This window comes from Mirounga leonina, unplaced genomic scaffold, assembly GCF_011800145.1.
Source record: "Mirounga leonina isolate KUSES-001 unplaced genomic scaffold, KU_Mleo_1.0 Mir_201, whole genome shotgun sequence".
Lineage (NCBI taxonomy): Eukaryota > Metazoa > Chordata > Mammalia > Carnivora > Phocidae > Mirounga > Mirounga leonina.
In genome coordinates, this window is record NW_023270504.1 from 5,374,335 (window position 1) to 5,389,651 (window position 15,317).

A 15,317-nucleotide genomic window follows, 5' to 3' on the forward strand; every position below is an offset into this window, starting at 1 on the left:
GCCTGGGTGGCTCAGTCATTAAGCGTCTGCCTTCGGCTCAGGTCATGATCCCAGGGTCCTGGGATGGAGCCCCACACTGGGCTCCTGGCTCAGCAAGGAACCTGCTTCTCCTTCTCCCTCTGCCTCTCTCCCTGCTCATGCTTTCTCTCTCTCTCTCTCTCTGTATCTTCCTTAGCTCTCCAAATCTGTTTATTTTTATTCGGGTGTTGGTTGCCAGTATTGTCTAAATCTTAAAAATGGCAGTAATTATGCCTAATCCATTATACTTAAAGAGAATTAAAATAAAGAATGCCCAAGAATCACTTACTGTGTCCTTAGCAGAGAGTAAGTGTCCAACAAACAGCTACTGGGAAATGGGAAGCGTCGACGCTTGCTTGCACGGCCCCTCACGGGTGGAGGGACACGCCCCCTCCGCGAAGCAGGGGCAGGGGCAGGGGCCCCTCTGTGCTGCCGGGCCTTGGAGAAGAAAAGTGAGCTGGAGCCCAGATACTCTGGAATGTTGAGCTGAAGAACAAAGGGCAGCTGCCCCTTTGGAGGCCAGAACAGGGCTTCCGGACGGCGATTCCTCTGCCGTCTTTTTTCCTTACAGAGATACAGGAAGAAAACCAACATATAAGAAAGGCAGCATATCTCTGTTTTCCACTTTTGTTATGTGTTTAGGAGGTCTGATGAGGGATCATGCTTTGAGCTGGTGAGTCGGCGCAGAGAGGAGGGGAAAGCCTTCTGTGAAGCGGCTTGGCATGGATGCCCGGCCGAGAGGCACAAGACCTCTGTGATGCCAGCCTTCTTACGTGGACCAGGGCAAATCACTGAGGTCCTCGGAGTCTCATTTACCCCCGCTGTAAATCGAGGAGGATGAATTATACTCATAATTCTCAATTCTGAATGGCTGTCATATTCGCATGGAGAATTTCCTATTATGAGGTCCGGCCTGGGAACACCAAGGTCTTTTTAAAAGCACCTGAAGTGATTTTAAGGTACACTGAGGGTAGACGTGCTCGCTTCGGCAGCACATATACTAAAAAAAAGGTACACTGAGGGTAAAAAAGCAGTGGGATCTGTGATCTCTTAGGTTCTGTAAGATAAGTGCCAAAGGCCACGCAGCCTGGCTGGACCCATGGGTACCTGGTCATGTTTGGAATGTTGCTCAGAACCAATTTATGGAAGGTTTTAAACAGTCTATCTGTATGCAGCCGGGCCTTAATGAAGATTTTTATATAAAAGACCGTGTTGAAGGCAGTGCTCTAGAAAAAATGTATCTGTCAGTTGTCTGCATGTAGTAAGAGAAGACAGAGGGAACTAGAAACAAATTGGGAACGAAGATGTGAGCAAGCAAAACTGAGCAAGGGGCAGTCTAGTCGAGAGAATTGCAGGAATATTGCTGCCAATTTTTAATTGATATGAGAAAATTAGTAGAGAAACATGGGCTGTAATGTGGGTATGAAAAGGGATGCCTCTGAAACCAGAATCAGGTTGAAATGAAGTTCAATGCTCATGTGGTAATCACAGTACTATATGACCAAAGAAGGTCCTGTGGAGATGAATTATCTGCTCTAAGTTATTATGTCAAAACTGCACTTATTTCATAAGCTCCCACCAAAGGCTGAGCAAAGGAGACACGACAGAGGAACTGTCTCTTCCCACGATTTCTCTCCCTTTCGGAAACAACAACAAAATTACTGCTTATGAGTTTCTCGGGCTTTTGTAAAAAAACGTTTTAAAATATGTGTTAAGGTGGCATGTGCCTGATACCTGTTGGTGTCTAATGACTCTCGAAGGCTCCCAGGGAAAAGCAGAATCATCCAAGAGTGCAGAAACAAGAGGAAATGTCTTGTCTTTGCATTTTGCAATACTCCTATACTAACCAAAATTACATGGTGAGCTATTTTTCTGAAAATATGTCCATCCCTCAAGAGATTAATAGAAATAGAGTTTTTCATAAAGAATTAAGTTCCCTGTGAATAACTTTGTTGCTAACTCTTCCACTGTGTCCTATGAATGTTAATAGATAGCCTCAAGTGTTTAGATTCCTAGACTGCATTAAGTGGTAATTAATCTCACTGAATTCATATATAAAAGGTTTAAGTTGCCATTCTAACTGATGTGAGCCTTGACAAATGAAAATCACTAAATCCTTTCTATCAAATTGTTGTGGGTTTTTTTTCCTGCTGATTTTGAAGAACATCCAAGCTCACGTTATATCCTGAGGGAATTAATCTTCAGCCTTAATTTCCTAAGTCCAAATCTTCTTGTGGATTTTGGGAGGATTTCCAAATTAACGTTAATAAAGATTTATGAGGGGCGCCTGGGTGGCGCAGTTGGTTAAGCGTCTGACTCTTGGTTTCAGCTCGGGTTATGGTCTGAGGGTCATGAGGTTGAGCCCGCTGCGTTGGGAGACTCTCTCTCCCTCTCCTGCCCCTCCCCCTCCAAAATAAATAAATCTTAAAAAAACAAAATATTTATGAAATCCTTGGAGGAAGAATTCTGCTAACCATGAAATCAATAGTCAAATTACCTGGATTAAAAAAAATAAGCTTTCATTTACATGTGCCCATGGAGGAAGTATTTCAAGGTGTATTTTAGATTAGAAACCCAGGAGTATGTGAACATAGTGGACTTCTGTAGAGTCTTACAGACACTCTTTAAATGTTTGTTGACTAAATGAATGAATCAGTAAAAAAAAAAAAAAAAAAAAAGCATCACTAAGAGAGCTGTGATGCACATTTCTTAGAACCCTGCAACTTTCAAGCCACATCCCAAAAATAATCCAGTGAAGCACACAGGTGTTATGCCTTGCTCTCAAGGGCTGGACTGTGTGTCAAGAGGAGCCCAGTAGGAGTGAGCTCACCCCCAGTAAGAAGAGGGTAGCGTGGACAGCCACCTCCCTTAAGAAATAGCTAAGACGTAGTAGACCAATGATAGATGTTGGCTAAATTGAACCGTTGAATGCAAGGTCTGTGCTGGAAACATGACTTTTTTGTTTTCAAGGTCTATGATAGAAGACTCTTTTCCAGGTAAAATTGCCTTACATCATGCTGCTTCTAGCACCTGGAACTCAAACTCATGGAGTCAATATTAGTTTTCCCTCTCCAGATCTTCCTCATACAGAGACCGAAGCCGTGGGGGCTTTGCAGCAGGAGCTACACTGAGCTGCCTTGGCTAATTTATGGAACAATTCTGCTGAGATCTCAGTGTGTGAACAAATTACCGGAGAATCTTTTTAAAATGTAGGGTTCGATTCAGGAGGTCTGGATGGGGCTGGAGGCCCTGCATTTCTAACAAGTTCCTGGTGAGGTTGATGATACTGGTCCATGCATCACACTGAGCAGCAAGGTTATAACAGGTGGGTTTCTAAGTAGTTAGAAGAAGCAGATATGGTGTGATGGAGGAGCACTGGCTCTCAACCCAGAAGACTGGTTATATCAACCTGATGAGTCACTCAGCTTTTCTGAATCCAAATTTTCTCATTAGAAAAATGAATATTAGAGGCAATGAACACCTGCTGCATGGGATTGTTGTGAAAATTAATACTGTTATGTGAAAATTTACCAGAGCATAAGGTACATTGCTGAATAAATGATCATTGACCCTAAATAGTGAAAACAGAAGCACCCAATCCTATATTGGTACCCAGTAAAGGTGGGGGGACCCTTAGGCTGTGCGCTCTCTATAGTTCAGGGATTCTGGTTTTTCATTCCACTAATTTATGGAGCAATTTTTTACCAATTACAATATCTAGCACTTAGCAAGTGGTCGGTGTTTGTGAAATTGTATTAGTAGCAAAATTGGTCACTGCCAGTGTATATTTTTGGCTTCAAAAATATTGATACATCAAGATAATGACCTAGTGCTTCCCCCATGGCACTAGCAGGAAAGAGAACTGCCACCCAAGATATTGGTAATAACTTTGGGGCCTTGAGTCCTCTCTGAACCCGAAATAATCACCTTCAGGAGAAGACTAAAATGAAGAAAACAGAACCAGCCCAGATTTTCAATAAAAATACGATGATAAAATTGCCAATCATTCTTTGCCAGCCAGTAGTCACAGTATTTCCTAACTTCACATATTATGTATAAATGGATGCCTCTTAGATATAAAAGCCAAGGTTAACGTGAGCAGTTTGGCTGGCTTGTCCCTGAGAGGTGGCTCAGCCACTGTTAGGAACCCAGCCTATGGGGGTCCAACTAGTACTCCAGGGGTTCAGCTCATCTTCCACATCATTGTAAACCAGCTCCCACGGATGCCTCCACAATTGCTCCTCTGAGTGTCAAGGTTTCTGGTTAACAAACTTCTAAAATACTAAAGAAAGCTCTCAAGAAAGTGCATAGCAGGAAAGAGAAGGTAGAAAAATCAGTGAATAAACTGCAGCATCATTAAATCTCTTTCCACTGAGAATTCAGAGACAGAAACTGTTGGCACCTTGAGACAATCTAGTGTAATTCATTTGCAGTGAAATCCAGAGGGAATCAGATTATCTTTGCTAAAAGAAATGAGATTTCAACATCAATCAGAGGATTTAAACAAGGTGTTATTAAAAGATGTTTTTTTCCCTCTTTATAATCTCTAGGTCCCAGGAGAAAAAAGAAGAGGCTATCTCCTTACTGAAGGACTCCATTAAATATGGTCCCGAGTTTGCAGATGCATATTCTAGCTTAGCTTCATTGTTGGCTGAGCAGGTAATTGTGTCCTTTGAACTTCACAGATTTTTAAAAATTTTTACTATTGAATGTATGTATTAATATTATCCAGATTTTGGTACTGATGGTTCAATTTGTAGATTCATATTGGACAACCAATCTCTATGTCAGTTTCCTTCTTGCCAGAAATTACAAGCGTAGCTTTCTTACTCCAATACTCCCGGTGTAGTGAAGGTAGCCGTTAGACAAAGATGGTCCATTAGAGGTCACTGATGTATTCTGTGTCACTTTGAGATGGAATCTGTCAAGAACAATACGCAAGGGACACCTGGGTGGCTCAGTCAGTTAAGCATCTGCCTTTGGCTCAGGTCATGATCTCAGGGTCCTGGGATCGAGCCCCACATCGGGCTCTCTGCCCAGTAGGGAGTCTGCTTCTCCCTGTCACACTCCCTCTGTGCTCTCTTTCTCAAATAAATAAAATCTTTTTAAAAATATTAAAAAATGTTTAAATTAAAATAAATGAAAGAACAATACACAATATTTGCTAATTTTATTGCTATTTACTTATTTTTTTTCTGGGGAATTGGTGATGGAGTCAGATCTCCAAACTCATTATGCAACCAATTATTGATAATCTTTTTTTATTTTTAAAGATTTTATTTATTTATTTGACAGAGAGAGAAAGACAGTGAGAGAGGGAACACAAGCAAGGGGAGTGGGAGAGGGAGAAGCAGGCTTCCGGCTGAGCAGGGAGCCCGATACAGGGCTCGATCCCAGGACCCTGGGATCATGACCTGAGCCAAAGACAGACGCTTAACGAGTGAGCCACCAGGAGCCCCCAATTATTGATAATCTTAATAGATCCTGTGTCTCAGTACCTGTTAAAAGATCACATGAGTCTTATAGAACAGGCTCCGAAGAGACAACATTCCTTATGGCATAAAGGGATATTTTTATTCCACTCCTTCTCTTCACTTGTGTGTAAATGATTGGATACTATTCTTCAGCATTCTGGATGCATGTCCCCTGCTAAGGGGAAACAAACATAAATTGTCTTTTCTAAATTGATGATACTGTTTTATTGACACAGATAAGTGCCTTCAGTAGACAGTGGATTCTGCTATCACACAATTGCCAGATTGTCTTTTAAAATCAAAGTCAACACCTTCGAAAGGTGCCCTGTAGCATTCCATTGGCTTAAATGTCATGAATGATTTGATCTGCATGTCAGTTACATAAAGGTGCGATTTGCATTCAAAAAACTTTGGAGGTTTCACCAGGAAGCCAATTTAGAACTTTCTGTGGATATTTAAGTGTCAGAAATTATAAGCTTAGTTTTCATGCTCTAATATTCTCCATATAGTGTAGTTGGGCTTTAGACAAGAGCCCATGCCTGTGGTGGGTGATTTCAGGGCAAGTTTTAGCACAGTAGGTAAGCTGACGGAAGGATGGTCGTGTTCTACGGTATACACTGGCAATCCTCAACTACCTTTGGCTTGTGTTGAAACAGACACAATAGGAGATTCCTGAAGCAAAGATGGACTCTGCCATTGTTCCTTTTTCTCACCTTATCCTGTCCCGTTCATTTTCATAAGACCTTTCCCCTGCCTCTGCCTGGCTGGGTGTCGTGCCGTTACTCAGACATGCCAAGCATGCTTCTCTCTTGGGGCCTTTGCACTAACTGTTCCCTTTGCCTGCAGCACTTTTCTCCACGTCTTAGAGTATCCTTCCTCCTATCATGCTGGTTTCTGCACAAACATTACCCTATCGGAGGGCTTGTCTGTGATTACCCTTTCTAACTACCAACCTCACGCTGCCCATCATGTTCTCTGTCACCTTGTCCTGCCTTATTTTTCCCAATAGCATTTATCATCATCTAACATATGTTTTTTGTTGTTTTTTTTTTAAGATTTTATTTATTTATTTGAGAGAGAGCATGAGCTGGGCGTGGGGGGTGGTGTGTAGAGGGAGAAGCAGACTCATTGCTGAGCAGGGAACCTGATGTGGGACTCGATCCCAGGACTCCGGGATCATGACCTGAGCCGAAGGCAGACGCTTAAATGACTGAACCACCAAGGCACCCCTAACATATGTTTGTCTGTGATCCTTCTCCCACCACTAGAATATTTAACTCACGAGCATGACCATCCCTTGTATTCATGGCTATATTCCCAAGTCTGTCACATTGTATGCAATCAATAAATTTTGAGTGAATAAATGAATCCATATGAACTGAAGAATATATAGTCCCTCCAATCCAGTACATAGTCTAAATTTTCCTCTTCTGTTATGGGAGGACCAAGCATGTGGGCCACACTGTTTTGTAAATGGTCATACCTAAATGTGATGTGTTTGTCCTACACTGAGTGGTAGTATGAGGACCACCATGTGAAATTACTCTTCATAACTATAAACTCAGGGGTGGGGTTGAGGACAGCACCTACTGCATCATTCAGTGGCTTCTTTATGAGGACTCAGGAGAAATTTCTCTCATCTCAGTATTAGCAAATGCTCCGCTTCTCCTGAATTGCAAGCTTTTTGCCTTATTTTTAATCTAATGCAGGAAAAATCTTGTAAATGCTGAAAAGGGTCAACTCTATTTCCATCCCTCTGGCCCCCACCTCTGACTAACAGCCATCTGGACTGTATAGTCTGCTTTTTTGTGGGTGCTGCTTTTATTCCTGGGCTTATCATTTTCCTTAGTTTATTTCCAATTTTTAAAGCTACCTCAATTTCTTTGTGGAATAATGAGGTATAAGTAAGCAAATACAGTTAACCCTTGAACAATGTGGGGGGTAGGGGTGCTGACCATCTGTGCAGTCAAAAGTCCACATATGGACTCCCCCAAAACGTAACTAACAGCCTACTGTTGACTGGATGCCTTACCGATAACATAAACAGTTGATTAGCATATATTTTGTGTATTATATGTATTATATACTGTATTCTCACAATCAAGGAAGCTAGAGAAAGAAGATGTTATTGAGAAAATATATTTACAGTGCTGCACTGTGCTTATTGAAAAAAAGCCTATGTATAAGTGGACCTGCACAGTTCAAACCCACGTTGTTCAAGGGTCAGCTGTAAATAAAGCATTGCATTCATTGTTCCCAGCTCCTATCTTTTTTCCCAGTTCACCAGGACAGATAATAACCATTTAATGCTCTTCTTGATGAAAATTGCCCTTACGCTAAGTGACAGTATCACTCACCTAACACGAGTGATAACATAATATGTTGTTTTGCGGAGCTCTTTACAGATGTGAGTAGAATGTGTATCTATTCACACAGTTCCATCTTCCTAAAATGCCGTCTTTTCTTTCTCCCCTTACAAATCCTCCCCAGTTTGCAAGATCCAGTTCAACTCCCATTTCCTCCCCTGACATTTCTCCACCTCCCCTTCTCATAGGAATCATGTTTCCTCAGAGCTCCTGCAATATTTATGGGAACACACATCAACATGCAAAATAGTCACATATATTTATTTCTTGAATTAAGATCTGAAACTACAACTCAAACAATTTTTCAGGTTCGTTTTCTTCACAAGACTGTAAGTTTCTTTAAGAAAAGTAGTGTCTTGGGGCACCTGGGTGGCTCAGTCGGTTAAGCAGCTGCCTTCGGCTCAGGTCATGATCCCGGGGTCCTGGGATCAAGCCCCGCATCGGGCTCCCTGCTCAGCGGGGAGCCTGCTTCTCCCTCTCCCTCTGCCTGCCTCTCTGCCTACTTGTTTTCTCTCTCTATCTCTCTGTCAAATAAATGGATAAAATCTTAAAAAAAAAAAAAAAGAATTAAAAAAAAAGAAAAGTAGTGTCTTCTTTCTATGCCCATTTCTTTTCTAGGGCTTAGGACAGTTCACTGTATGACGCAGACATTTATACAGCATGCCTGGCTTTGATTTGCTTTGGGACTTGAGTACTCTGTAGTGTGATATTAAGAGCATTTGACAGGGAGCTAGGAGACCTGGTTCTAGACCTTCCTCCATAGTTAACCAACTGCCCAGACTTGAGTAAGGAGTACTTTACCTCTTTGGGCCTCAGTTTCCAAATTTGAAGATTGATAAATATTCTAAATGATCTTTACTGCCTCGATGGTGCTAACATTTTAAGAGTGTCTGAAATTATCTTCTTTCATGCCAACTAAGTGCTATTGAATTGGTTTTTACCATTTTTTTAATGCAAGTGTAATTAACATACACTGTTATATTAGCTTTGGAGAGCAATTGAACAGTTCCATACATTACTCAGTGCTCATCAGTATACATGCCCTTAGTGCTTACGAATATTTCAATGAATGCTATAAGGTTCCACTGTAATTAGTGTAATTAGTGTTTCTGTACAAATAAAGCATTAACATGTTAATACTGTGAAAAGTGAACCTTCATCAATGTCTGGTCTTCAGTTGTGTTTTCTTTCAAATTAATGAGCTCCAAGTTGACGAAAAGTTACTGCTCTAAAGATGATTAAGATGTTCTGTGATCTTGAAATGTATTTCAGTCCATTCTGCAGTATCTTGCTATTAATACATTTTATAGAAAGTGGAAGTTTAAAAATGACAACATATATATGTTTTCCTCTGTCATGTTTAAGATATGTTAGATGCCTTATTTAAAATCAGTTGTGTGATATATTTAATTTTCGTGAACCACAGTGGTAGATTGGAGTAAAGTTATGGCATGTCACATGGTTGAAGTTATGAACAATTTTTAAGAAGAACAAAGAATGACTACGATCATGATCTTTCCTCCCATGCAAGGGTCATTTTTTTTTTTTTTTTTTGGCCAGGCTTTCCCGCTCTAGGTTTGAATGTAAAATGCTATGAGATCTAAGAATGTGAATGAAAGATTGAAAGGTTTTCTCCTTTGCTCCTTTGGGCAATTGATTTTTAACATCAAAGAGACAGAACAGCTGTTGGGTATAACTCAAGGTTGCCTTTCCTCTCTGACTTTCAACAGCTCATCTTCATGTTTTGAATTCTTCAATAATAAAATAGTGCTTCAGAGGCACAAGCAAGGCCCAAAGAAACTGGTAGAGAGAAATCCACCCAGCTTAACATCCTTTGGTAGTAAATGGATTCGTTTTTTGGTGGCACGAGCTTATTTTAATAGCTTTTCAGAATTTCAGACTCCCAGAGTATATCAAAGCCATGACTGTGAACCTTTGTCACTCTGTAACACACTTGTGAAACCAGCCCTTCACCTAGCAGGTCATCTTCCAGTGTCACGTGGCCCATGCATCCTGTGGGTGTGGGCCAATCTAATGATAGAAAATTGTGTCCTACACTGAGCTAAAGTTGGTCATCCTATAATTGGCTCCCTTTGAGCTTGGTCTAATGGAGAGCTTGTTGAGCACAGCTGTGTTATCACTTCCCTAATCACCCCTTTTCTAAGCTAACCCCTTTTCTTTCACCTCGTTTCTCTTTTACCCTGATTTCCAGATTCTTTGCTTCTGATCATGTTGCTTTGCATGGCCTCTAGGTGGTCCACTTTCTCTATGACAGTATGGCTCCCCATATTGAACTGTAGTTCAGCAAGTTCAGGATGGAATAGAAATACTTCCCTGGCTTCACATCCTGGGTGTCTACTAAATGTCGCCCTAAAATGAATGATACTGGTTGTTTGGCATCCACATGATGCACTGGCTCACACTGGAGATACAGTCAACTGAAATCCCTATAAAATGTGAACCTTTGTTAATGCAGGCCTCACTCATTTTGCAGGCATGTTTTTATAACCTGGATGAAAGGATTCATCTTTATCTGTATTTAATTTCAAATTCTTGATGATCAGCCTGAAATTACAGGTGTTCTAGGACTTTTCAGTCCTTTTTTCTGCCATTCTTTATATTAACTAACCTTTCCAGATATTTCACTTGGCAAATTGAATAAGAATAGCTTCTAGTTACTTATTTATGTTTTTGATAAAAAAAAATCTTGCAGAGACCTGTATTGTGTCTGTAGGATCTTCTCTCCAGGTTGACCTCTCTTTTACCCGAAACTCTTTAGGTACAATTATTTAATTTTTGATTCATTTATCAAATCATACTATCATCTAGCTCACCTCATCTTATCTATGAGGATGTTGTGAGGCGCTTTGTCAGAAACCTGCTGAAATCCTTCCCCTGATTGGAGGATGTGATTCTATTAGAAAACAACAACAATGGGGTGCCTGGGTGGCTCAGTCGGTTAAGCGTCTGCCTTCGGTTCAGGTCATGATTCTGGGGTCTTGGGATGGAGTCCTGCATCCGGGCTCCCTGCTCAGCAGGGAGTCTGCTTCTCCCTCTGCCTCTGCCCCTTCCCCCTGCTTGTGCTCTCTCTCTCCCTCTCTCTCTGACAAATAAATAAATAAAATCTAAGAAAAAAAAAAAACCACCACCAACAGCAACAGGGTTCAATTGCTATGCCTTGTTCTTCCTGTAAGCATACTGCTGTCTGTTGACACCATTTCCCATCCTCACTGCCAGTGAAACTACGAGTGTAGTCATCCCTTCTAGGATTTGCCTGGGACTAACATTTTGTTCATCGCTCTGTTGGAACCCAGAGGTAAAAAGTAATTCTGTTGGGGCACAGTAGAGAATTTGAGGAGGGGAAATTTAAAAAATGAGTTAAGTTGAAAAGGCATTACATGAGAGCCTTTTGAGGCCCGCCGTGGAGCCCCAATTTGAAATTGATAGATAATAAGAAGCAAAGGCAAGTGTCGAAGGCAAGGGTTTCAAAACCTGGGAGGGAGAAAATCACATGGAGTATTTTGAGGTGACTTTTAAACGCATTCTGGCGTGAGTAGTGGAGAGCCTCCTTTCTGGAACAAAGTGTGGGAATGGACAGACGTTATTGTGGAAAAAGAATCCCTTTGTATTTAGGAACTGTTTGTATGTGAAGGCTGAAGGGAAAAGAAAATAGAAAATTAAAAATTCCAGGGCTGAGCACCTAACAGTGAGAAGACACATGGCCACAGAATGGCATGGGGAAGCCAAGGAGGAGGGAGATTTTAGGAAGGGAGGAAATGAGTTCGGCTTCCACATTCCTTTTCAATTACACAAGTAATATGAAAATGTAAATGAAAAGTATGGAAAAGTCAGAGAAGATAAAATATACCTTTCATTAATAATATAATATCTGGAAACAACAAATACTATTTTTTAATATCCTGCAAGTCTTTCAATGTACTTATTTTGTTTTCATACTTACATTCACATGTAATTTGTATCCTATTCTTTTCACTTGCTATTAAATTATACATATTATACATGATTCATAGACAGCCATCATAAATATTATTTTAATAGCTACTTACTAGTTATCAAAATTATACACTGTAATTTATATAATAAAACCCCAACTTTTGGTAATTTGGGTTCATGTGTGCATGCACGTTTGTGTGTGGGGGGAGCAGTGAATTTTTCCTTTCTTATGGCTTTTTTAAAACAATATTTTGAATCATTTCTAATGATAGATTCCTAGAAATAGAATTCCCGTATCAAAAGAGTATCGGCATATTCCACTGAGATACCTTACTAGATTGCTCTTGAGATATATTACTAAATTGCTTTCCCAAAGAGTGGTACCCTTATCCTGCGCTCCCAGCAGTGCACAGCCTTTAAGTGTTAAATGTTAGTAGAACATTTAAGTGGAAATAGCACGTGGACAGATGGCAGTGAGGGAGATTAGGGCGGGGAAGATGGATTTAGGACTTCAAATAAATGAAACCACATTATGAGTAAGTAATTTCTCTGAAGGGAAAATGGAGAATAGTGTGTGGAGGAAAAAAACTTGAATTTTTTAACCTTCTCGTTTTACAGAGAAAAATATGGGGTATACTGAATTAGGTGCTGTGCAAGGTCATACCGATAACTAGTGTCAGGACCAGGACTAGAGCCTGGTTTCTTGACTCCTTGGCACCTGCTATTTCACTGTATGACCCTGATGTCCCGTGGTTGGACTGTGGCAGTGGGCCACAGTCAATGAGGTTGGGTGTGGAAGGAGTGGGAAGGAAGAAGAGAAGTGATAGAGGAAACCCAGGAGGGTGAGTTGTCATAGAAGTGAGATAAATAAAAGAATCCACAAAAAAACTGAGCCCCTGTCTGTCTACTGCAGCAAAGCAGTCAAGAAAACTGAGAACAGAAAATAAACTCTTAGATTCAAAGTCAAGGTGGTCTCGAGCTTACTATTCTCTTCTGGTTCTCCATACCACGCAGAACTGGCTGTACTCCAGCTTCACAGATAGGACTGTAAACATTTATGAGCCCACCATCATTTTTAAACAGCCTATTCTCATGAGAGATTATATAGCTTGCATTACACTAGCAGTAAAGGGAAAAAAATTAAGACTGCTTATGACTCTGACCCATTGTAAATTATTACTAGCCCCAGGTTGATAGCCTATTGAAAAACTCAACTAGTTAATTTCATAACACTTAAAATACTTTTCTTTAATGTATTTTGAGGTAAGACTTCACCTGATAGAAGAATGAAAAGAAAATTGGAACAATAAAATATAAGTTAGGAGAACGGCCCAAGAGTGAAGGGTCCAGAGTCAGCTTCTCTTCTGCCATCTTTTGGGTCAATTCAGCCATGTGCTGAATTGCACTGTGGCCAAACCAACTTGAACTAGACCCTACCTTAAGAATTTATTGATTTAATTATTCGGCACATATTTATTGAACATCTAGGTACCGCTAAACATTAGAGATTGTTGAACTAATAAAGTACAGGCCTTATCCTCATGGAACTTCGAGTCTGGAAGGGAAGGCAGAGCAAAGAATTACAGCCTCCTCCCCAGTATCTAACACAATTGTGACAAATGTGCACAGAGAAAGTACCAATGAGAATATTATGGGGACGTAGCCTAATGTGGGAAGGGGCACATGGGGAGCAGGGGCAGTGGCCGAAGAGCAACATTTGATCAGCTACCTGAAGAACTTTTAGACATCAACAAGGTAAAAATGAATAGGAAAAGCTTTCCAGCTAGAGGGAATAGACCGAGTGAGGGCTCTGGGGGGAAGAAGAGCGGGATCTCTTCCTCTAATAGAAAATTCATATGCCTGGAAGTGCAGAGAATGAGGCCAAAGGTGTGAGAAGAGTTTAGAGATGGGAGAGGGAGGAACTGCAGTTCTCTGCAAATGTGGCTTTCCCCCCCCTTTTTTGGTGGTCTCCTGACAGTGTTACATACCTGTGGTTGCTCACTTTCATCATACTTTTAGCTTTTCTTTAACAATTCTTGGCATTTCCTCCTTAAGGTGATTATCCTTTGCATGAATTATCACAGGGTAGTGTTGATCACAGTCTGCTGGGTGATAGAAAACAATTCAAGATTAAGTAATACCTACCATTTCCTTGGTGAGGAGAAATGCCAAGTTAATTGGTTCATTTTAGTTGGATGAGAAAGAGAATTAGACATCAAATGTTGGCAGCTCATTTCTCCTGAATGTCCCTGCTGAGGACTGATGGGTGGAAGAACTCTTTTGTAAAGAAAATAAAAGCAGAGGAGAGGGTGAGAAAGCAGGCATTTCTGCTCTGTGTTTTGAGCTGCCATGTCTTAAAGAGTTTCTTAGAGAAATCATTGACATGAGTTTAAACGTCCATTGCTCCTAAACTTCCCAGGTTCGTCGTAGTAAATAAAGGCATTGGGCTAATGGGGAAATACCTTATGGCTTTGTGTGCTCATATCATTGACCAGAATGAAAATACTTCTAGAAAACAATTCAGGTACATGACCATGATGTCAGGGCACTAGGAGAACTTTCCATCCCAACCTCTGTAGGTCCTTCACCACTTTGGAATACCACATCTTACACCTTCTATACAGTAAGTACCTGTTACAGGCCATTCATTAAGTCAGCTGTCCACAAAGTGTTGACTGGGGACCCCTGAGGTCCAAGAAGGTCAATGCAGTTTTTATAATACTACTAACAAGTAATTTGCCTTTTTTTTATACTCTCATTCTCTCATGAGTGTACAGCAGTTTTTTAGAGACTACATGATGTATTTACAATTATGAAAAGACCATTAAAATATTCTCCCACTTTCCAATTAAATGTCTGTGTTTCTTCACATACTTCAACTAAAAACATAAAAATGGATTAGCACAGGGATGCCTAGGTGGCTCAGTCAGTTGGGTGTCCAACTCTTGGTTTTAACTCAGGTCCTGGTCTCATGGGTCCTGAGATAGAGCCCTGAGTCAGGCTCCGAGCTCAGCAGGGAGTCCACTTGGGGATTCTCTCCCTCTGCCCCTCTCCCCACTCACTTGGCTCGTGCTCTCCCTCCCTCTGAAATAAATAAATAAATCTTTTAAAAAATAGACTAGCACGAAAGTAGATATGAGAATCTATCTGTCTTCTATTATTAAGCCAAGCATTAAAGAGATTTGTAAAAATATGAAATAATGTCAGTATTCTCACTAGTTTTAGGGTTTTTTTTTTGCTATGGAAAAATATTTTTTATATAAATGTATTGTGTTTGAATTTATAATATTTTAAGTAAACTATAAATATTTTTAAAATTTCTCAGCTTTATGTCTATTGTGGTGAATATTGATAGATATAGCCCACATAAACAAAGCTCTTTGGGGGTCGTCAGTGATTTTTAGAGTACAAAAGGCTCTGAAAACCACGAAGTTTGAGGACTGCTGCATTAAGCTTGTGTCCATTTGTCCTCCTGGTTGCCGCAACTTGAACTACAAGAAGTTTT

At 40.6% G+C, this 15,317-nt stretch overlaps 1 protein-coding gene across 1 annotated transcript in view; it reads left to right on the forward strand.

Moving 5' to 3' along the window:
* The window catches only part of TMTC1 (transmembrane O-mannosyltransferase targeting cadherins 1), a 263,586-nt gene that overhangs the window by 226,871 nt on the left and 21,398 nt on the right, over window positions 1–15,317 (forward strand). Inside the window, exon 13 of the mRNA XM_035027979.1 lies at window positions 4,569–4,677. Coding sequence (XP_034883870.1) covers window positions 4,569–4,677 — 109 coding nt within the window. The remainder of the gene's footprint in view (window positions 1–4,568; window positions 4,678–15,317) is intronic.